Source organism: Podospora pseudocomata, assembly GCF_035222375.1.
Source record: "Podospora pseudocomata strain CBS 415.72m chromosome 1 map unlocalized CBS415.72m_1, whole genome shotgun sequence".
NCBI lineage: Eukaryota > Fungi > Ascomycota > Sordariomycetes > Sordariales > Podosporaceae > Podospora > Podospora pseudocomata.
This window is the reverse complement of record NW_026946363.1, coordinates 2,413,406-2,432,873: the sequence shown is the minus strand read 5'-3', so window position 1 is coordinate 2,432,873 and position 19,468 is coordinate 2,413,406. Positions and strand designations below refer to the sequence as shown.

The window sequence follows — 19,468 nt, the reverse complement described above, 5'->3', positions numbered from 1 at the left end:
TGTCTGCTCCAACTCTGGTGCTGTTGTTCCGCATTATTGCCAAGCTGCCCCGAAAAGAGAGAATGAGGGCGAGAACCCTGAAACGATCCCCTCGGTCCCTGTAGAACAATATCATTGTTGTATTCAACCCATCCCCACCTCGTCTTTGTTCCCTCGAAGACGACCTCGATCGTTTGAACACCTCATCTGTGCTCCCTCCCCTTTTGCTCGTTCATCATCACCCCATTCACACACACATACAAACACACACACACACACACTCACTCACTCACCTCATGACAAATCCAAATAAGACATCTCATTCAAATCCAAATCCCCCACCGGACTGATGATATTATCATCATCATCACTCTCCTCATCACTCCCCATCCCCATCCCCTCATCCCCACCCTTCCTCCCCTCCCCACCGCCACCGGCACGGCCAAGACTCCCCACATCCCGATGATACTGACTCTCCCTCCTCCCAAACCAAGTAGCCGACTGCCTCCCCTCCGGCCTCCTCTGCATCTCCAACGTGTGAGGACAGGTCCCCTCCCCCACAATCGCCCGGTGACTATGAAACGTGCACTGCCTAAACCCAAAGAACCTCTCCCCGCTCCTCAGTTTGTTGGCCGGCAGCCGCAACTGCGGGTTCTTCAACCTCACGTCCGCCCTGCTCTGCTGCATCTTTTCCAAATGAAGCTGATAATCCGCCTTTAGCTGCGGGAAAGCAGCAAACAGCTTGTCGATCTGGTTGTTTAACAGGAACGCCTTCTCCGCGCCGTGGAGCGTCCAGGCTAGCATTGCCACTCCCCATTTTCTGAGCCTGACCGCATGTTCGGGGTCGCAGTCGCCGTAGATGAACGCCAAGAAGCGGGGGGACATGTCCCAGTCGAAACGGAGGTACATGTCCTGCAGGGCGTCCATGGCTAGGTCTTGGAGGCCGGGGAGGTCGATTATCGCGGCGAAGAGGTGGAGGCGGACGAGGTTGGTGCGGACGGCGCGGCATTCGTCGGGCGAGATGGTGCGGATCACGTCGTCCATGAAGGTGTGGAAACGGCGGCGTTGGTAGAGCCAGAGGACGAAGATTTCGAACATGTCTGGTGCTTCGGAGGGGAGCCACAGGACTGAGTCTTCTTCATCTTGTTCTGAACTGGAGGCGCTGGAAGGGGAGGGGGGGGGGGGATGGCCTCGATGTTGGTTCTGAAAAAGGTGCAGCTGTCGCAGAGGAGCTTGCGGTGGAGGGTGAATTCGCGTTGTTCCTCGCCCACGAGGACGCGGACGACTTCGCAGCCTTCGAGGCTGTGATGATGGTGGCGGTGGTCAGTTGATGATGTGTGAGATATGTGAGGTGGAAGTAAGAGGTGAGGTGACTTACTCCCCAATGACAGAGCGCTTGTTACTCCACCTCATCTTGTCTGTTGTTTTTGCTGCCAACGTGTTGCGAACAGTTGATAAAAAGACACCACGGTATAAATGATGGTGAACAAAGTCCAACCTCAAGCCGGCCGACTTGGTGAGTTGTTGGTGATCTTCTACCGTAGGTTGTCTTTTTGTTTCGATTGCCGCTCAGCAGCAAGACAATAATATTATGACCAGCCAAGCAACAAACAGACAAAACGATCCACTCAGCACACAACACAACTTACCCAGCAGTTTTGTTTGATGAATGAGGGAAACACAAAATAAAAAAAAATAAAATTAAAAAAACGAAGAAACAAAAAACAAAGAGAGAAGACGACGAAATAGACTTCGTGTGTGGCGAGAGGGGGGTTCCCCATCCCAAGTAGATTGTTCTCGAGCTCTCATGCCTGTCCCACCCTCCCCCGCGTGGGCCACCAGGGATTGTTTTCTCACAAGCGTCAGACGACGCGAGGTGGCATCGTGACCCATTTTCTCTCATGGCCCAAGGCTCTCGGATCTTTTTTTGGGCTTCTTTCTTTCCCGGATCTGTTGAACAATCAATCAACCCTTGTCCCCGAAGCGAACACCCGTTCAAGGTGGCTCCCCCCCGTGTTTCGTTTCAACACTTTGCTGCTGGGCACCCAAAAGCAAAGCGTGATCGCACCAGTAAACGACCCCCGAGTGTGACTGTGATGTTTGCTTGAGAGCTGCCCCTGAAAGCTTGGCACCACCGGCACCACCACCACCAAACCACACCCCGGACTTTTTTCTTGCAGGTCGCAGCGCTTTTGGCGAGTGTTTCGAGATGGCTGCCCGCCACACCAATCACGAAGGGGACGCTCGCGTCATGTTTCGAGTTTCGATGGGGGAATTGTTTGCATGATTGCTACACAGACATGGATGGGAAGGCAGCATTGCGAAGGGAAACAAGATCGACGAGGACTTGGGATGACAAGCAAAACATGAAAAAACACGTGGGAATTGAACGATAAGAGAGAAAGAAGAGAGAGGGGCATAAACCCGGCAAGATTGGACCGGATATTTATTCAGAGGCGATGCAACAGGGCAATGAAAATCAGTGGGGGGGTTCGGATGCTCGGTAGGTACCCCAGTTGCTGTCGGTGAATCTTCAATGGAGCGCTATTTCGGCCTTGATGGAAAGCATGAAATTGAGAATTGTTCAATCAATAATATTTATCAGAAGATATAAATTGGTGCCATTGGCAATAAAGGAATTGAACTCGAACAATAAACAGCCTTGAATGGTGTCGGTCAGGGTTAGGGTTGCTACCCCGGAGTAAAAGCGGGACATCATTGCCCCTCTACATTTTCGACGTCACAGACAACCCTTCATCTTTTTGCGACACCAATAAAGTCGTTGCGGCTGAAACTCAATTGCTGATTGAAAACACGGATTATTCAGCGTTGAACAAAAACGTCCCGCGAAACCGGGGCTAATCCCACCTCGTTCGCCAGGTGCAGCAGTGGTGATACCGACACTTGCCCGATATCCAAGCCCATGGATTGCTGGTACGGGCCGTCTGAAGCTTGAGAAATGTTTCCATGAAAATCCTGCCCCGAGTTCCTGGGTGGCTTGTTCCCTTCGTGCTCCGGGCGTTTACTCAGCAAAGATCCGATCCGTCTTCATGCGTGGCCGATGACACCATCACGGGCCCGAATTTCTGGATTGGAAATCGGGCAAACGGTTACCGGCGGGGAATCTCGATTGCCCCCCCCCCCCCTCATGTTTGGTGGATTTGGTGGGCAAATTTTGGTATTATTCAGCAACCAACTGCCGGCTTTACCTTGTTATCTGATCGAGAAATATATATAAGTACCTATCATTTCGCTGCCGGTGACGATCCTGGATATGTCTTCAACGTGAGGCAGGCACCCCTTCCTCGATTGACATTGTTGACCCCTCACCCTCATACCCCTCCCTGTCCAACACTTTACACACCTTCTCTCACCACCATCACAACCACAGCAACAATGACAGTCTCAAAACTCCCCACCGCCAGCGCCCCTGCCCCCGGCGTCCCCTTCTACACACCCGCCCAAGACCCCCCAGCCGGCACCGCCCTCATGAATGATGCCACCCTCGTCCCAACCGTCTTCACCCCCCTCACCATCCGCGGCCTCACCCTCCAAAACCGCTTCGCCGTCTCCCCCATGTGCATGTACTCGGCCTCCAACGGCCACCTGACCGACTTCCACCTTGTCCACCTGGGGCAGTACGCCCTCTACGGCACCCCCCTCACCATCATCGAAGCCACCGCCGTGACCCCCAACGGCCGCATCTCCCCGGAAGACTCGGGCCTCTGGCAAGACTCCCAGATTGCCCCCATCAAGCGCGTGACAGATTTCATCCACTCCCAGGGACAAAAAGTAGGGATCCAACTCGCCCACGCCGGGCGCAAAGCGTCTACCTTGGCCCCGTGGCATTATCGCACCCTAGGGAAGGAGGTAGCTACCGAAGAACTGGGCGGATGGCCGGATAATCTCTGGGCTCCCAGCCCCATCCCCTGGGCGGAGGGGTTCCCCACGCCAAAGGAGATGACGTTGGAGCAAATCGGGGGGTTTGTTCGGAGCTGGAAGGACGCTGCTAGGCGGGCGGTGGAGGCCGGTGTTGACCTCATTGAGATTCATGGTGCTCACGGATACCTCCTCACTGAATTCTTGTCCCCAATCACAAACGCAAGTCAACCCTCCTCTGTCTTTTCCGGTCCGGAACTGTATTAACACCCCCCAAAGCAAAGAACCGACCAGTACGGCGGCCTCCCCTTTGAGAACCGCGTCCGTCTCTTGGTGGAGATCATCACCGCCGTCCGCTCCGTCATCCCAGAATCCATGCCCCTCTTCCTTCGCATCTCAGCGACCGAGTGGATGTCCCACCTTGGCCAACCCTCCCTCGACCTTGGCGAATCCAAAAAGATTGCCTCCCTCGTTGCTGACCTGGGCGTTGATCTGTTGGATGTTTCCTCTGGCGGCAACAACCCTGCCCAGAAGATTGAAGTGCACCCGTACTATCAAGTTGATTTGGCGAGCGAGATTAGGGAGCATCTCAGGAAAGAGGGCAAGAAGATGCTCATCGGAGCGGTGGGCATGATTGCCAACGCCGAAATGGCCAAGGATGTGGTGGAGAGTGATGGGACGGTGGAGGTGGATGGTGAACACGGGACCAAGGCCAAGGCGGATTTGGTGCTGGTTGCGAGGCAGTATTTGAGGGAGCCAGAGTTTGTGCTCAAGGTGGCGAGCGAGCTCGGGGTGGGGGTTAGGTTGCCGTTGCAGTATTCTAGGGCGCCTTTTCCCAAGAAGAAGAAGGTGGAGCAGGGGAAGTTGTGAGGGGGTGAGGGGGGTGAAAGGGTTAGAAGGTGAGAAGAGGTAGAAGAAACGGAGACGGAGCAAGATTAGAGAATAAAGTCAGACACAGACACACACACACACACACACACATATATATACATACAATCGAGGTATGGAGAGATGTGTGCTCAAAAAGTTCGCACCGCCTGTCCATCATATGATTGACAGGATTTTTAGCCCGCCCTTGTTCCCAAGTGAACTTCCAACTTGAAGCCCACAACAATGCTCAAAAGGTAAGCCATCTACAAAAAGCCCTCCGCATACTCCTCATAACTCCTCATAAACACCTCAACATCATACCTCCCCTCCCTCCCCCATCTCCTTCAGCACCGCCTCCGACTCCACCACTTTACGCTGCCCAAAATCCAACAACCACAACCCCATCACCCTCTCCCTCCGTGTCTCTTTTGTCAGAGGTAAAATCCGCTCCATGGTCATTACCCGAGTGGGGGTTTGATAACCTGGTGGAAAAGGAGACATCTTCCTTGTCCAGGTTTCATTTTCATGATCGTGGGAGAGGAGGAGTTTGGGGATTTTGACGCTGACACCTGCCCTTCGCATGCGGTTCGATTCCAGGGGGTTGTTTTTTGCACCCCCTTTTTTTTTTCAATTGACTCATCATATTTGTACAATATCCTATGACAATATCTATCAGGCTATGCCTTGGATCGCTTCCCTCGACCACGTCCCCTCCCTCTACCAGCAGTCGCTTTCCCCTCCCCTTTGCCTCCTTTACTCCTGCCAGCGACCACAACAACAACATCATCATCATCATCATCATCATCATCATCATCGACCTCTTCATCCTCCCGCACCACCTCATCCTCTTCACCCACAACCTCTTCTTCCTCAACGATCTCCGCCTCCCTCGCCTTCCTCTTCCTCCCCTTCCCCTTCCCCTTCCCCTTCCCCTTCCCCTTCTCCGCAGGAATAGCAACCGGCATCTCCATCGACAACCCCCCACCGCCCCCGGCCCTCCTCCTAGCCTTCAACCTCCCCACCGCCTCCGCCATCCTCTTACTCCCCCACCCCTTCCCACCCTCCTCGGCGCGAACGCCTCCCTCTGCGTCCCGCTCCCGACACTCCCCTCAAAATACCTCGTAATATTCGCCTGCGTCCCTTCCGCCTCCCGTCTATTCACATCCCTTATCACCGGCACAAGCACCTCATCCGTCCTCTCCTTGCTCCACCCAATCGTGCTCATCAGAAACTGTCTCAACCCTTCCAGATCCGGCACCCCCCATTGAAACTGTTCCTGGGAGGAATCCACCTCTGGATGCAAATAAGCGTCAAACACCGCCGGTGAAGGGAACCCCAACGGGAGAAACAACTTGGTAGCCTGACCCTTTCTGAATTTTCTGCGAAAGGGGGAAGAAGCATCCGCCTCCTTGGGGCGTTTCCCGCTTTGGACGTCCTCCCACCACGTCTTGAAATCGTAGAGACCCTCCCGACCTGGGAATTCAGATAGGATCTCAACGGCCGTGACGGGACCGATACCCGGGATGCCCTCGGTGTAATCTGACCCTAGGAGCTGCGCCAGTGCAATAAGCTGCTCTCTCGAAAGCTCGAGCTCGTCTTCCAGGTCACGGAGGAGGTAGCACTCGACAAACTTGTTGCTGTTGAACATGTTCTTGTATACTCGGGTGCCGCCAAAAAGGAAGGTGTCCGAGTCGTCGGTGACGATCCCGTCGACGAGATTGAGGCGCACCAGTTCGGCGCATTGGGCTTCTGCTTCCATCGGTGCCGTGATGTATGGGACACCAAAGAGGCGGAGGAGGGCTTGGCATTCTGTTACCATGACCTGGGTGACTTCGTCTGCGTCCCGACGGTCTTTCTTTTGCTGGGTGCGGAGGGCGCGGAGTTCCTGCTCGTAGGCTTCTTGGTTCTCGCGTTGGGTTTTGTTGTTTAGTTGGCTGGCGAACCGGGCGTGTTCCTCCGCTTCTTCGGCCATTTGGGCGAGGAGTTCTTCTTCTTCGGGGTCGTAGAACTCGTCGTATTCTGGGGAGTCATCCCGGGTGAAGATCTCGTCCGAGTCGATAGCAGAGGCCAGCCCCTCGATTCTGGGCTGTTCTGAAGGCGGGAGATCGGGAGCCTCCTCATCACCGCTTTCCAAAAAGGCCTCGGTATCGTCGATGGCGATGGCTGATGGGGTGGCAGATGGCTCTCCCGCTGAAGGAACGACCACGTCTTCAAACTCCACATCCTCGTCTTCAGACTCTTGAGGAGCCGAAGCAGGAGGGGCGGTCTCTGAAGGCTGCTTCCCGACAGCATCCAGCTCCATGGGGCTCTCGCTGCTTTCAAACTCTTCTGCTGGAGGAGGTGTTGTGGCTGCTGCTGGATTTTGTTCCGCATTATTCGAGGCTGTCTTTTTGTCAAGGTCATCTTGCAATGAAGGCAAGCTGGCGCCCGGTCTCCCCGGTGGAGACCTGGCACGGAGCAGCGTCTGAACTATGGATTCGGGTGGTGCATCCAGAATCTCGATATCGCTGTCATCGTCACTCGAGGACTCGATTTCCACATATTGTTCTTTCCGCCTTTGGAGCTGATGGAACTGTGCCAGCTCCTCATCCTCGGCATTCTGTTGGTTTTCGATTTGCTGCTGACGTCGGACATGCTCTGTGATATCCGTATTGTCCGTAAGCCATGGTGGTAGTGGGAGAGGCTCATCGTCATCCTTTTTTTCAGATACGACGGGCTTTTCAGCCTTGGCAGTCTCGCTCGGTTCTTTGATGAACCCTCCAGCCTCCTCGTCGGATTCCGCTTCCAGATCACCAGTCTCTACTTGCCGAGGCTTCTCTGTTGTCTCGACAGCAGCTGTAGGCTTTGGCGCTGGAGCGGAAGGCTTCGACCCCCCAAACGCGCTTCGCCAGTCAAGTTTCTCGAATGGAAGGGGGCCGTCGAATGAGTTCTTGACATTTGATTTTTGGACAGGCTTTGGCTTTGGCTGCTTCTTTCTCGCCGCCGCCAGCGCCGTGTGCAAATCTCCATCGCTATCACTGTCGCTGTCGTCTTTTTCCTGGGGTTTCTTCACAGCAGCATTCGCTCTGTTGTTTACAATATGAGCAATCATGGTCCCGCTGGTACTTGCGATTGGTCTCGATACTTCCGGAGCCGCTCTCTGAGTCCACGTGGGCGCGGGCACGTCTTCAAACTCTTCATCCTCGTCTTCGTCTTCCTTCTCCTTGCTCACACCATGGTTTTGTTCCAGTGACAGTGCAATAGCTCGGTTGAGCTCTTCATCCTCGGCCGCCATCACCTCACCATCATTGACGAACAGAGCTTCGTCGTCGTCTTCTTCGCATTCATCACCCTGCAGGGAGTTGTAGAGCTGTTGTCGTGCAGAGCCAAAGTTTTGAGCTCGTTCGTAGGCAGCACGGCTCGTGATCTTGGGGAGACGGTTGAGACCTTCGATAGGAACGTCTTCAAACTCCTCGTCGTCCCACTCGTCTTCGTCGTCCGGATTTTGATACTGAAAGTCCAAGGCATCGACGTCGATAGGCTTATGGGCTTTGCCCTTGTCTTTGTCCCTCGTGACAACACCAAGAGCCCAGCCACCCTCGGCGCCTTCATTCTTGACCAAGATGTACTCACGGTTTCGGTCGCCAGCAACGCGGCTGGCGTTGACAGTCATGTCAGTGCTCGTCATGCCCATCTCAAGCATGAGCCGCTGGGTGAGATAGTTTCTCTCCTTGACCCTCTCAATCTGGAATCTCGAGAAGGCCATCCGGTCGGGAAACATCACGTCCAACTGCTCCTTGCTGAGGCCCATTCTCAGCCTACTTCGTAACCTAGCCGCATTCAGAATATTGTATCTGTCAGCCGGCGGCAAGCTCTTGAAGAACTCCCCATCAAAGTCAATCTTGCTAAAGTCATAAAGATTGATGTTCTCCCCACTGTTGAATTGCCTCGCATACTCCTCCAGCTCCTCCACACTCATGATCCTCGGATCGTCCGGCTTCCCCATAGCCTCTATCCCGTTCTGCAACTCCGGGAGATGATACGCATCCTGCTTGTGAAACTTGCGATTCCTCTGGCGCTCTTGCTTAGAAAGCCCCAGCTCGTCCGCATAGACAATATTCTCCATACTCGGCAGCTCCTCTTGCTCTTCATTATCCGCACCCGCCATCCTCCTCTGCCTCTTTTCCTCCTCCTCTTCCGCCAGCCTGTGCATCTGCACAGCGAGCAGCTTCCCCGCCGTACGCGCAGCATCCTCTCTTCGCCCTTCCCGTCTCTTCCTTCTCCCCTGCAAAGTCGCTCTTTTCAAAGCCGGTGCCCCGCCGTCAAACACAAACACCGGCTTGACTCCATACCACAACAGCTTACACAACCGTCGAAAGAAGCCCACAATGTGACTGTTTCGCAGCGCATTCCCTTCCTTGTCGCGGACAGCTTTGAGAAACTGGTAGATCCAAATCGAGGCATCGACAGCGAGTCGCTTCCGGTTAAGCGTCGCGAGGTTTGTCGGGCGGGCGCATGGCTGCACGACGGTCCAGAGGCCTTGAACACCCATGGTGGGCTGGGACCAAGGGTATCACGCGTGTCAAGTCGAGAAGAGAGGGCTCCTTGGGCGGATCACCCAGAACGGAAAGAGCGTATCATGGGAGAGCTTCCTTGTCTCCAAAAGTATCAAGTCGACGAAGGCGCGTCATGGGAGTTGGATGAGGTAAACAAGTCAAACCAGAGTTGCTGATCGCGAGAAGTGAAATGTTGGAAGTCACCTTACCTTCTATGACGGATGACTGCGATACGTAACATCCCTGCTCGGCTGCCTACCATCTGGTCTTATCTAGGCTAATCTATTGGTTGATATTCTCCGAGGTGCACTGTGCGGATAAGCAACGGCGAACAAGGTCTTTTAAACTTCCCTGCTTTTGCTGACCTCACTGCGCTCAGGTGAAAAGGTTTGTATAGTATATCCAAGGTAGTACGAGTCTCTTTGGATGAGAGCATACCCTGCTGAACTGTAAACCTCATACTTCGCCATCTCCTACGATTCCCACTTGATACTTTTAATCTCCTGCCCTAAAAGTGGATCCCCCCATCTATTGGGTAACTTCCATCCCGTCCCAACCCAACGAGCTCACCCCTCCACCTCGCGCAGCAATTACCTACCTATCCTGTCTCATCCACCCTCCACTCTCACGCATCAAATCCACCCATTCCCACCAGGAACAAGCGATTGAATTCAAGCAGCAGCTCGGTTACACATCCCCTCCATACCATACCCACCACCCTACCAGCTCTCTCTCTCTCTCTCTCTCTCTCTCTCTTCATTCTCATTCAAGTTATGCAACCCCCCCTCTTCCCTCTCTCCCGAAACAACCACCGCGGCCGCTCAAAAGCGATAATGAACTACGACGCCCTCCCCACCCCCTCCTCCAAGCCCGAAGCCACCGACTTCCTGCAGACGCTCCTAAACAAGAACCTCAGGGTGGGCACCACGGACGGGAGGATGTTTTGGGGGAGCTTCAAGTGTACTGATTCTGTAAGCTCCCATACACACCCCACCCGCACACACATCGTCATCTCATACACTACCTACCCATTCATGCTATCTCAACCATGAATCTGTATCTTCCCTAAGAATCTAACCTTCCCCTCCTCCGCCCCGCCCCCTAAACAGGACTGCAACCTCGTCCTCCAACACACCTACGAATACCGCCCACCCCCCCTCGCCCAACTTCAATCAGCCGCCGCCGCCGCCGCAGCCGCAAGCTCAGACCCCCAGTCCAAAAAAGTGGTTATGGACATGACATCCCGCTACCTAGGTCTAGTCGTCGTACCAGGCCAATACATCACAAAGATCGAAGTCGAAGAGTTCGCCAGTCAACTCAAGGCCACAGAGCGCAAACAGCAGCAACAGTCACAACAACAACAACAACAACAACAACAACAAACAACAACACACAAGGTAGAAATTAGTTAGCTACTTTACCTTACCTTACTTAGCGTACCTGCCGAAATCACATGATTCATAATAACGATGATGAAAAAAAAAATGTTCATATTAACCAACTACCCATCAGTCATTCAAAACAAGAATTCGTGCCGCAAAGGGAATCGACGCTAAAACTATACACACACACACCCCCCTGAGAAGAAAAAGAGAAACAACAACTTGCTCTCGCACCAAATCCTTAGGAAACCCCATCATTGTTTGTCCTCCATTTCACTCAAATCATTACCAATTACGGTCGATTTCCCTTTCACACCTCGGCCAAACCCGCCACCATCACAGCCACCGCTCAACCCCAAGCTTCTCACCCATCCCGTCCTTCTCTCCTCACCCAACGCTAGTTGTGGTCCTTCTCCTAAGCAACAACCGCCTCTTGGCTTCGTCCCCTTGTCTCCCCTCCGTTCAACCCCGCCTCACTCCCCAGCACCGAATGACTCGTCCTCCCCTCCAACTCATCCTCGTCCTCGTCCTCGTCCTCACTATACTCATCTTTATGATGTTGGTGATGCCCCGCAGGAACCCATCCATCCTGATCATTAAGCGGCGCATCCTGACCCGACAGGTCCAAACCCTCACTGCGTGCCTTGATGTTGTTCCTGCGTCTGGTCGAGAGAGTCCGGGCGCGAGTGGAGAGCTTAGCAGACACGGCCGCCTTTTGCGTGACCCAGTTGGTGAGCGCGTCCTCGCAGTCTTGGATAATGGCTTTGCTAGCCTCGTAGCCGTCGTACGCAGCGCGGGTTTCACCTGGTGTGACGGGGGTGTCGTCGATGAGTTCGAGTAGATGCTTTCCGTAGCCGGCGATGATGGCCACCTTTTCGCAGTGTTCGCGCAGGGCGTCGAATTGGTAGGTGTAGGCGGCCTTGATCTTCTCGCGGGTGATGTTGGAGAGCTGGGCTTCGGCAACGAGGGACTCTGCCTCGGCACGGACGAGTTCCTGCTCGAGGACGACTATTCTGGGGGAGTTGGGTTCTTTGTACTTGAGCTGGGCGATTTGATCGGTGATTTTTTGCTTTCCTGTCTGGTGTTAACACATGCCGTGCTTCGGAAAGAGAACGAAAAGGCTGACTGTCTCTGCTGGGCTGCACCGAAGCCTCAATATTCCTAATACTCTTCATGGTGACGCGGTACTGGTCGTATCGGTCGACATATTGATCCTCGAGCTCGCCGATTTCGTAGAGCAGCACTCCCAGCTTGTCCGTGACATCCGAAACGTCTTCGTCGCAGGCCTCGCCCCAAATGGAGAGTTGTTGCTGTGTGACACCTCGTTAGCCAGATTCTCGCGCTGGAGTCTCAAGAGCAAAACTTACAGCTACTTCCATGCGCTCCTTTGCGACCAACTCCAAACTTCTCATGACATTCTTCTCCATCTTGACCAGCTGTGCCAGCTTCTTGGCGAGGTCGGGCCCGAAGGCGCCGGCCGTCTTGCCCCTGAGAGCATGCCCTAGTGCTCCTGTTAACACCAAAAAAAAACTTGTGAGTTCCCAGACGGATTTACAAAGGAAAAATGGTCCCGAGAAGAGAAAAGAAAGGGCGCAATGCTCACCGAGTCCTCCTTTGAAGAAACGACCAGACTTGGTCGTCGACGGCGGCGGGGGTGGGTTCTGGTTGCGAGAGGCCATGTCAGCGAGGGGTTCAGTGTCACGAGAGGTGTGGTATGCTGGGCGGGTGGTACCTGGATTTGCGAGGCGGTGGGCGCCCTCGTGGCGCGCATGGAGTACGTTCGATGCATGGTGAATCGAGGTGCGGTGTTGGTGTGTTGTGGTGGTGTGAGAGTGTAGCACCCAACAGCGGGTGGACGACGGGTCGGTTTGATTGTTCGGGTTCAGGTAATCGATACTGAAAGTGAGAAGTGGAGGTAGGTGTTCAGTTTCACGAAACAAAGGTGCGTGTAGGCCGAGCCGGAACAAGCTTGCGTTTATAAGGTATGCGACGGTGTCTTTGGTGGGAGAGCCAACGATAATGACGTCGGTGAGCAACGCAAGCACTTGTCAGTTTGGGGGCCAGCGGGTTTGCCGGGGTTGGGAAAGGGCCGTGCGAGCTTTTCTCTTCATCTGTTGATCAGGGTTCAGATATACCGGGTTCAACGCTGCAATTGCTGTCTGAGGCCCAGGAGATCTCCGTTCCTGCGTCCGCCATGAATGTCACTCCGGAAAATCCTTCATATTCTTTCATCCCAGTGTCTCCCTTCCCCGGAGCCGATCTGACGTTGTCATGGTGAACACTGGGGCGACCCCATCTTCAGATGTTGTTTGCGGTTAGGATGGGCTTGGCATGGGTAACCCGGAAGTTCAGGATGCACAGGCCATTTTCAACACAAGCCACTTGCCAAAACCTAGCCACTGAACCTTCATCTTAGCCACCCGTCTGGGCAGAGGCCAAGATCCTGAGAAAGTGATTTGAGTTTTCAGGTATCGCAGTGATATGTGGTGAGGCCAGATATTGAAATAGTGGAGTCGGGGCGCTGATAGTTGTTTCTGCACGTATATATCTATTTAACTAGTATAAGTGATTGAAGATGGTAGGTTGCCCGGGTCTAGTTTCGCTGGATCAAAGTCCTCACAGCTATGGTGATGACCACCTACCTACCCGGAATGCACCGAGACGAGAGAAATAAAAATGGTCACCATCAAGTGAGCCAAGCATCTGAATCAATTCAAGCTTCCAGCTTGACACATAGTATGCATGGAGTGAAGCTCGACCCAAAAGCAGATGCTGGAGCCATGATCCTCAGCCCGCTTTTAGCAAGTAGGGTTCCACCAGACGGCTCCCCCCTCTCCCGTTGACATCACCAGGGACCTGGGACAAGCGTTACCCAACGGCCGGCGAAATTATTTTTTTCCCATTCGGATTTGAAGCTACACTATTCCTAGATTTTATTTCTTGAACCATCGTGTCGGAGAGAGAGAGAGTGAACACAAATACTCGAACCATTGTCTGCGCTTTGAAAACCTAAGTCTCTCTCGACTGGCTGCACGTGGCGCCAATCATCTTCAAGACGGAGCTCCAGGGCTTGCCGAGACAGACCCCTGCTTTTGCATCTTCTCCCTGCGCCTCCGGTGGCATTCACGTCATCCTCTTTCCCACGCCGGGAGAACAAGAACAGCAAATCACAGTTATCATCCACCGGTCGTGTGATACTTATCCTTATTCACACACCTACCCTCTAACAACGCCATCCCGATTGACCCCGTTATCGCTCCACGAGGCGCTCGCGATTGGCACAGCCCTCTCATGTTCTAAGCTCAATCGAATCCACCGCTATAGGCTGCCGCCGCACGCCGCCTCCAAGCATCCATCAGCCCTCAGCGCATGTCCCAGTCCCCAAGGACAAGAAATATCGTCGAGGAAGCCTCCACAATGGAACCAAATGCGCCTTCAACTTCGGCACACGCGCCACGCAAGAGAAAGAATCACAGGGGCGGCAAGAAGAAGAAGCAGACTAGAAGAAAGTCATTCGCCGGCCTTGCTCCAGATGACGTCGAGTCCGGACTCGATAGGCCTGAGGATATGGGCACTGGCCTTGAAGGATTCTATTCCAGGCCTGGTCGTAATGCGAGCAACACAAGCCTCGACAGCGATGCTTTGTTAGATCACAGGTGCGCCGATCCCTTTTCTTGCATTACTCATTGCGCAGTGGACATCACTAACATTGCACAAATATAGAGAACATAAATCCTTCATCCGACCCCGACGTCCGTCTATGATGACAGCGAGCGGCTCCCTTCTCGCCACGCCCGGCGGTAGCAGACTGAAGCATATGAGCAGAGGAGACACCAGCGAGGAAGACGGAGAAGGAGCACCGCTCCTATCTAGCTCTGTCTTCCAACGAGGCGAAACATTCCCGAGCTATGGGTCCGGAGAAGCTACTCTTCGAAGAAGCGGTCCCGGCAGTCGTCACGAATCGAGCAGGAGCAGTTCCAAGAGACGCTTCCTCGGATCCGGGAACGATACTTATAATGTCAATTATCCGCCATCGGTGCCGGGAACGCCTCCGATGCGCCCACTGGACCGCATGGATATGAGCTTCGGCGATGCTTTGCTGCGCGACGAGCTTGAAAACGGTGATTCGCAGAGAAGGGATTATGACGAAGACGACCATGAATCGTTCCACAATTCGCCATTGGAGAGGAGGAAGACAATTGCTGCTTTGCAGGCTGAGGAGGATGTGTGCTTTCCCCAAGAGGGCCTTTCTGATATCGCCGACGACGAGCTTGGGATTCGCGATGCTCATGGTTACCGTGGGCGGGCGCGGAGACGTCGCCGCAAGTGGCCAGATATTGCTCTGTTGAATGAATGGAGTAGAGTCGAGAAGGAGGGACGTAGCGAAGAGCGCCGGGTGAAGAGGATGGTAGAGCCCCAGCTCATCAACGGCAGACTGAGGCCTGTCCACCGCGGTTGGTTTCAGGCCGAGGAGGAAGCACCCTACCGGTTCACCTACTTCAACGAAGAGTTCCAAAGCACCATTCACAGCCAGACTATTGGAGAACTGGTCCAGCCCGGAGGTAGTTTCAAGGAGCTGTTTATCCCAGACCCCCCAATCCTGTCAGATTCTTCCGAGAGCGAGGACGAAGACGAGGACCCAACAGTCAGCCTATCACAGGTGTTGGCTGGTCAAAACGGCGACCCTCGAATCCCCGTCCGTCAACCGTCCCTCGCAACTAGCACAACGGCAAACGTTCAACACCAGGATTTCGCCGAGCTTCGAAGAGAACGGACCGGATCCGCTAACAACGGCCGGCCGATGTCGACGGAGCCCAAATCACACCACAGTGAGCAAAAAGCCTACTCTGGGGAGCACACCCCCTCCCGCATGCGATCCCCCGTACCTGACCATGTCAAATCCCCCCAACCAGACAACAGTAGCAATAACAACAACAACAACAACAACAACTTGCACCCCACCCCCCAAAAGGAACCCAAACCCATCCGGTATGGTGAGCGCCCAGTCTGGTGGCTTGACATTCTGAGTCCAACAGAGCAAGAGATGAAGATCATCTCCAAGGCGTTTGGAATCCATCCGTTGACAGCAGAAGACATCATGATGCAGGAGCAGCGGGAGAAGGTGGAACTGTTTCGGCACTACTACTTTGTCAACTACCGGTCTTTTGACCAAGACCAGTCAAGCGAGAATTTCATGGAGCCGGTGAACATGTACGTGGTGGTGTTTAGGGAGTGTGTGCTGAGCTTCCATTTTAGCGTGACGCCCCACCCTGCCAACGTCCGCCGGCGCATCCGACAGCTGAGGGACTATCTGATCCTGTCGTCGGACTGGATCAGCTACGCCATCATCGACGACATCACGGACGTGTTTGGGCCGTTGATTCAGAGCATTGAGGACGAGGTGGACGATATTGATGATGAGATTTTGCAACTGCACTCGACTACTGCCGCGGCGACGACGGATCCGTATGGTAGTAGGAATAACAAGCAGGACGGGAGTAGTAATGAGAAGAGGGAGTTGGGGGACGATGCCGAGGCGGGGAGGGACATGCTGAGGCGGGTGGGGGATTGCAGGAAGAAGGTGATGAGTTTGTATCGGTTGCTGGGGAACAAGGCGGATGTGATCAAGGGGTTTGCTAAAAGGTGTAATGAGCATTGGGAGGTTGCGCCGAGGAGTGAGATTGGGTTGTATTTGGGGGATATTCAGGATCATATTGTGACGATGACGTCGAATTTGAGTCATTATGAGAAGTAAGTCTTCCTGTTGTCAGGTATCAAGGCTGGTGGTGAGTGCTGACAAGGGATATAGGATCTTGGCGAGGTCTCATGGGAATTATTTGGCGCAGATCAACATTAGGATGAATGAGAGGCAGGAGCAGACGGCGGATGTGCTGGGGAAGTTGACGGTTCTGGGGACGATTGTACTGCCTATGAACATCATTACTGGGCTGTGGGGGATGAATGTGTTGGTGCCGGGGCAGGAGTCGGAGGCGGGGTTGGTTTGGTTTTGGTGTATCACCGGGGGATTGTTGGTTTTTGGGCTGGCGTGTTATTTGATTGCGAAGAGGGTTTATAATATTGTTTGAAAAGACGAGGGGCATGGAGAGGGGGGAGAGTGGTTGGGGGTTTGGATACCACTGGGTTGAGAGGGTTGGTGGGAGGGGTTGGGCACGGTTGAATTGTTTTGCATACACACACTTGGAGTACCTAGGGGCTGGGACGGGGTATAGGTTTCTTTTTTTTTTTTTCTTTTTTTTTGGACCACTTGCTCTTGTTAGGAACAGCTTTTTGCTGTTGTGACATTAGGTGGTTGAAGGGGAAGAGCAATTATGTGTACAGCGGAGACTAGATGTCTATTGGGACGAGAGAGAGAGAGAGGTACAAGCTGTATAATCATTCATGAGGTATATCCTAGTAGATGATATGAATAATAAACAAACAATGATGACACATAAACTAGTGGTCACTTGAGATGGTTATAAAATCTGGATTGTATTGCCTTCATGTTCTAGCTCATGCAACTCAGCAGGACTACCAGTTTTCCCCCTTTGTATATAATGCAACGTAACTTTGATGCTCTTCGACACGACAACTTCCACCCTGTGTCCAGTCTTGTCCTTTTTAGTTTCGCCATGTCTTTCAAGGCCAGATGTGTGTGTGTATGTGTCTCTGTGTGTGTGTATCTGCGAAATCCCGCGCACCAAAAATGCCATGCTTCCCAAAAAAATCCCTTCCAAAATATTCATCCCTCTCCTTCACCTTCTTCCACTACTAGCCCGCTAGCCACCAACAACCGCCCCCTACCTAGTTCTGCGGGGGTCCACCCGCCTTCTGCACCAACAGCTGTCCCACAGCCAAGTTCGCCACCTCAAAAGCCTTGCTCCCCTGAGGAAAAGTCCCCAGCGCAGCCCACAAATCAATCAACGGCTGCATCGGCTCCAGATCCGCCTTCTTAAGGAGGTTGAGCGTCGTGGCCGTCAGGATGAAGTGGCTAAAGCAGCTGTTCATCGACTTCTCCAGGTTCAGGGCAAACAGGTCGTCAAAGTGGGACCAGTACAGATGGGCATAAACCCGAAACATTTGCCGAAAGATGGTCTGGCATGTCTCCATGAAGTTCTGGGGGAAGCCGCTTCTCTTTCCGATCCACTCCTGGCCGGATTCTGGGACGGGGGTGCAAAAGGCCGGGTTGTCGGCGTAGGAAACGCCGGATGGGTCGCAGGGGAAAATGTTGTTGTCGTCGATTTTGCCAGAGATGTATCGTTGTACGAGGGTGAGGTACTCGTATGCTGGGATCTCGACGGGTTGGAGCCGGGAGTTTAACCAGGTGAAGGAGTGGTTGCTGGTGATTGTTAGTGGGTGATGATGATACGGTCTTGCTGGGTGTCACCTACGCTCCGGCTGACATCTTGGGACACCTTCTGGAGTTGCAGATAGATGTTCCATCCTCTTCCTTGTCGTGCACCAGGCGGATGAATGTTACGAGCATTCGCCAGTGGTCAACAACTATGAACATTGGTCAATGTACGGTCCCTGTCTTGACCGCCATGGCATGTTGCTAGCTTACCTTGATGAGCAACCCACTCTCCCATCTCCACAGTCTTGGGCTTCGCGCTGAGGGTCAAGAAGTTACCCTTGACAATGTGCTTTGCATAGTTGCAATTTAGCCAGAGCGGCTTGGTTGGGGGGAGGTGATATGAGGTCAAAACCTCCTCTGCGGTGGGGATCATGCCACTTGATTGGTCCATGCCGATGGTCTCGGCCAGAGATGGCGAAGTAGGAAGTGGTGGGAGCTTGACTGAGGTGGTGGAAGTGGGTGTTTGGATTTCCGGAGGAGGAACAGGAGACTGAGCGTGCTGCTGCTGTTCAGGACCGGGTGAGTTTGGGCTTCTTTGGCCTCTGAAGCGGGCGTTTCTAGATAACATATATGTGTCAGCGCGGCTAAAACCCGAGCTAGTGTGTTGTAGAGCGGAGAATATATATGCAAGAGGCCCAGAAGATCGAAATAGTTTCAGCAAAGTCCGCCCCCCTTCTCCTTGTGTCAACTATTTTGGATGACCAGAAGAAGGAAACAGACAGCCTTGTACTTGAAACAAGCCAAGGGTGCCCGGTTGGGCAACAAACCACACTTGTGGATCTTTTATTACTGCCTGGTCTGAGAGCCAGAGCCCCTATATCCATCTCTTCCCCAATCTAAAACATGAAGAGGGAAATCTGAGCAGCGTGGTCTTGATCGACAGCTGAGAATGTGACTGGGTTGTTTGTATCAAACCCAGGTTCTCGGGTCTGAACGTTTTGGGAGGCGGCAAGGTAACTGCAGGGCCCAACCCATTCCCAGCTACCTAACCCTTGCATACAGCAAGCAGCAAGCAGCAAGCGCTGACAACCACTTGGTAGAGCGGCAGATGTATAAATCAACCAAAAACAGGGGCAAAAACACAAAAGAGTTGAGTTTGAGAAGCTCTTGCCTCGCTCTTGGGTGCGGATTGGGAGATTGGGCTCGCTGAACCGAGACGGGGGAGGGGGGAGGGCTTTGGCGAGAGATGGAGGTTTGCGGGGAACAGGAGACGGAGCGGATGGAGGCGACTCACATTCCAGAAAAGAGGTTGGACATTGTCGGTGTGAGTATGCCTGGAGAGCAGCCGTCCGGGAAACAGGTTGAAACAAGGTGTTTTCGTACGATGTAGCGTTGACTAAACCCCGTCACGAAATTGTTTCTTGTATCGAATCGGTCTGCTGCTGGAGCGCCTGGACCCCTGACAGTGCCAGCACCTCACCACCTTGGAGGGGATCCCCGCCATATGCACCGCCACATGTACCCAACCA

General features: G+C 53.6%; 7 protein-coding genes across 7 annotated transcripts; 3 read left to right on the top strand and 4 right to left on the bottom strand.

The window, feature by feature from the left end:
• Nucleotides 1–273: 273 nt before the first annotated feature.
• On the bottom strand, nucleotides 274–1,811 carry QC762_109770 (uncharacterized protein; the record flags this gene model as incomplete). The annotated part of the gene is made up of 3 exons (XM_062885401.1): nucleotides 1,358–1,811; nucleotides 1,103–1,281; nucleotides 274–1,079 (listed from the first exon to the last, which is right to left on the bottom strand). The coding sequence occupies exons 1-3, from the start codon at nucleotides 1,390–1,392 to the stop codon at nucleotides 274–276; spliced, it is 1,020 nt and encodes a 339-aa protein (XP_062748361.1). The 5' UTR covers nucleotides 1,393–1,811.
• A 1,564-nt stretch (nucleotides 1,812–3,375) lies between these two features.
• OYE32_1 (NADH-dependent flavin oxidoreductase) lies at nucleotides 3,376–4,728 on the top strand (the record flags this gene model as incomplete). The annotated part of the gene is made up of 2 exons (XM_062885400.1): nucleotides 3,376–4,080; nucleotides 4,138–4,728. The coding sequence occupies 2 exons, from the start codon at nucleotides 3,376–3,378 to the stop codon at nucleotides 4,726–4,728; spliced, it is 1,296 nt and encodes a 431-aa protein (XP_062748360.1).
• A 677-nt stretch (nucleotides 4,729–5,405) lies between these two features.
• Nucleotides 5,406–9,259, bottom strand: RAD2 (DNA repair protein rad2; the record flags this gene model as incomplete). The annotated part of the gene is given in 2 exon segments (XM_062885399.1): nucleotides 5,406–5,765; nucleotides 5,771–9,259. Coding segments are annotated over 2 exon segments (3,849 nt in total).
• Nucleotides 9,260–9,643: 384 nt separating this feature from the next.
• QC762_109745 (uncharacterized protein) lies at nucleotides 9,644–11,010 on the top strand. The gene is made up of 2 exons (XM_062885398.1): nucleotides 9,644–10,234; nucleotides 10,373–11,010. Exons 1-2 carry the CDS (start codon nucleotides 10,037–10,039, stop codon nucleotides 10,673–10,675), a joined length of 501 nt encoding a protein of 166 aa, XP_062748358.1. The 5' UTR covers nucleotides 9,644–10,036; the 3' UTR covers nucleotides 10,676–11,010.
• LSP1 (lipid-binding protein) lies at nucleotides 10,513–13,428 on the bottom strand. The gene is made up of 5 exons (XM_062885397.1): nucleotides 12,378–13,428; nucleotides 12,249–12,306; nucleotides 12,013–12,146; nucleotides 11,772–11,955; nucleotides 10,513–11,719 (listed from the first exon to the last, which is right to left on the bottom strand). Exons 1-5 carry the CDS (start codon nucleotides 12,432–12,434, stop codon nucleotides 11,061–11,063), a joined length of 1,092 nt encoding a protein of 363 aa, XP_062748357.1. The 5' UTR covers nucleotides 12,435–13,428; the 3' UTR covers nucleotides 10,513–11,060.
• Nucleotides 13,429–14,062: 634 nt separating this feature from the next.
• Nucleotides 14,063–16,400, top strand: MNR2 (CorA metal ion transporter; the record flags this gene model as incomplete). The annotated part of the gene is made up of 2 exons (XM_062885396.1): nucleotides 14,063–14,301; nucleotides 14,369–16,400. 2 exons carry the CDS (start codon nucleotides 14,063–14,065, stop codon nucleotides 16,398–16,400), a joined length of 2,271 nt encoding a protein of 756 aa, XP_062748356.1.
• Nucleotides 16,401–17,116: 716 nt separating this feature from the next.
• Nucleotides 17,117–19,399, bottom strand: MOB2 (Maintenance of ploidy protein mob2). The gene is made up of 4 exons (XM_062885395.1): nucleotides 19,234–19,399; nucleotides 18,210–18,556; nucleotides 18,037–18,148; nucleotides 17,117–17,984 (listed from the first exon to the last, which is right to left on the bottom strand). Exons 1-4 carry the CDS (start codon nucleotides 19,254–19,256, stop codon nucleotides 17,450–17,452), a joined length of 1,017 nt encoding a protein of 338 aa, XP_062748355.1. The 5' UTR covers nucleotides 19,257–19,399; the 3' UTR covers nucleotides 17,117–17,449.
• Between the last annotated feature and the right edge of the window lie 69 nt (nucleotides 19,400–19,468).

Bases quoted from the DNA above. Each gene is read 5' to 3' on its own strand.
- LSP1 (XM_062885397.1), bottom strand. From the start codon at position 12,434: ATGCATCGAACGTACTCCATGCGCGCCACGAGGGCGCCCACCGCCTCG. The intron at 11,956-12,012 runs GTAAGTTTTGCT...GGTGTCACACAG, and splicing joins AGGAGCGCATGGAAGTAGCT to CAACAACTCTCCATTTGGGG. The intron at 11,720-11,771 runs GTCAGCCTTTTC...AACACCAGACAG, and splicing joins GGTGCAGCCCAGCAGAGACA to GAAAGCAAAAAATCACCGAT.
- QC762_109745 (XM_062885398.1), top strand. From the start codon at position 10,037: ATGCAACCCCCCCTCTTCCCTCTCTCCCGAAACAACCACCGCGGCCGC. The intron at 10,235-10,372 runs GTAAGCTCCCAT...CCCCCTAAACAG, and splicing joins GCTTCAAGTGTACTGATTCT to GACTGCAACCTCGTCCTCCA.
- MOB2 (XM_062885395.1), bottom strand. From the start codon at position 19,256: ATGTCCAACCTCTTTTCTGGAAT. The intron at 18,557-19,233 runs GTGAGTCGCCTC...TATGTTATCTAG, and splicing joins TCCAACCTCTTTTCTGGAAT to AAACGCCCGCTTCAGAGGCC. The intron at 17,985-18,036 runs GTAGGTGACACC...AACAATCACCAG, and splicing joins CCCAAGATGTCAGCCGGAGC to CAACCACTCCTTCACCTGGT.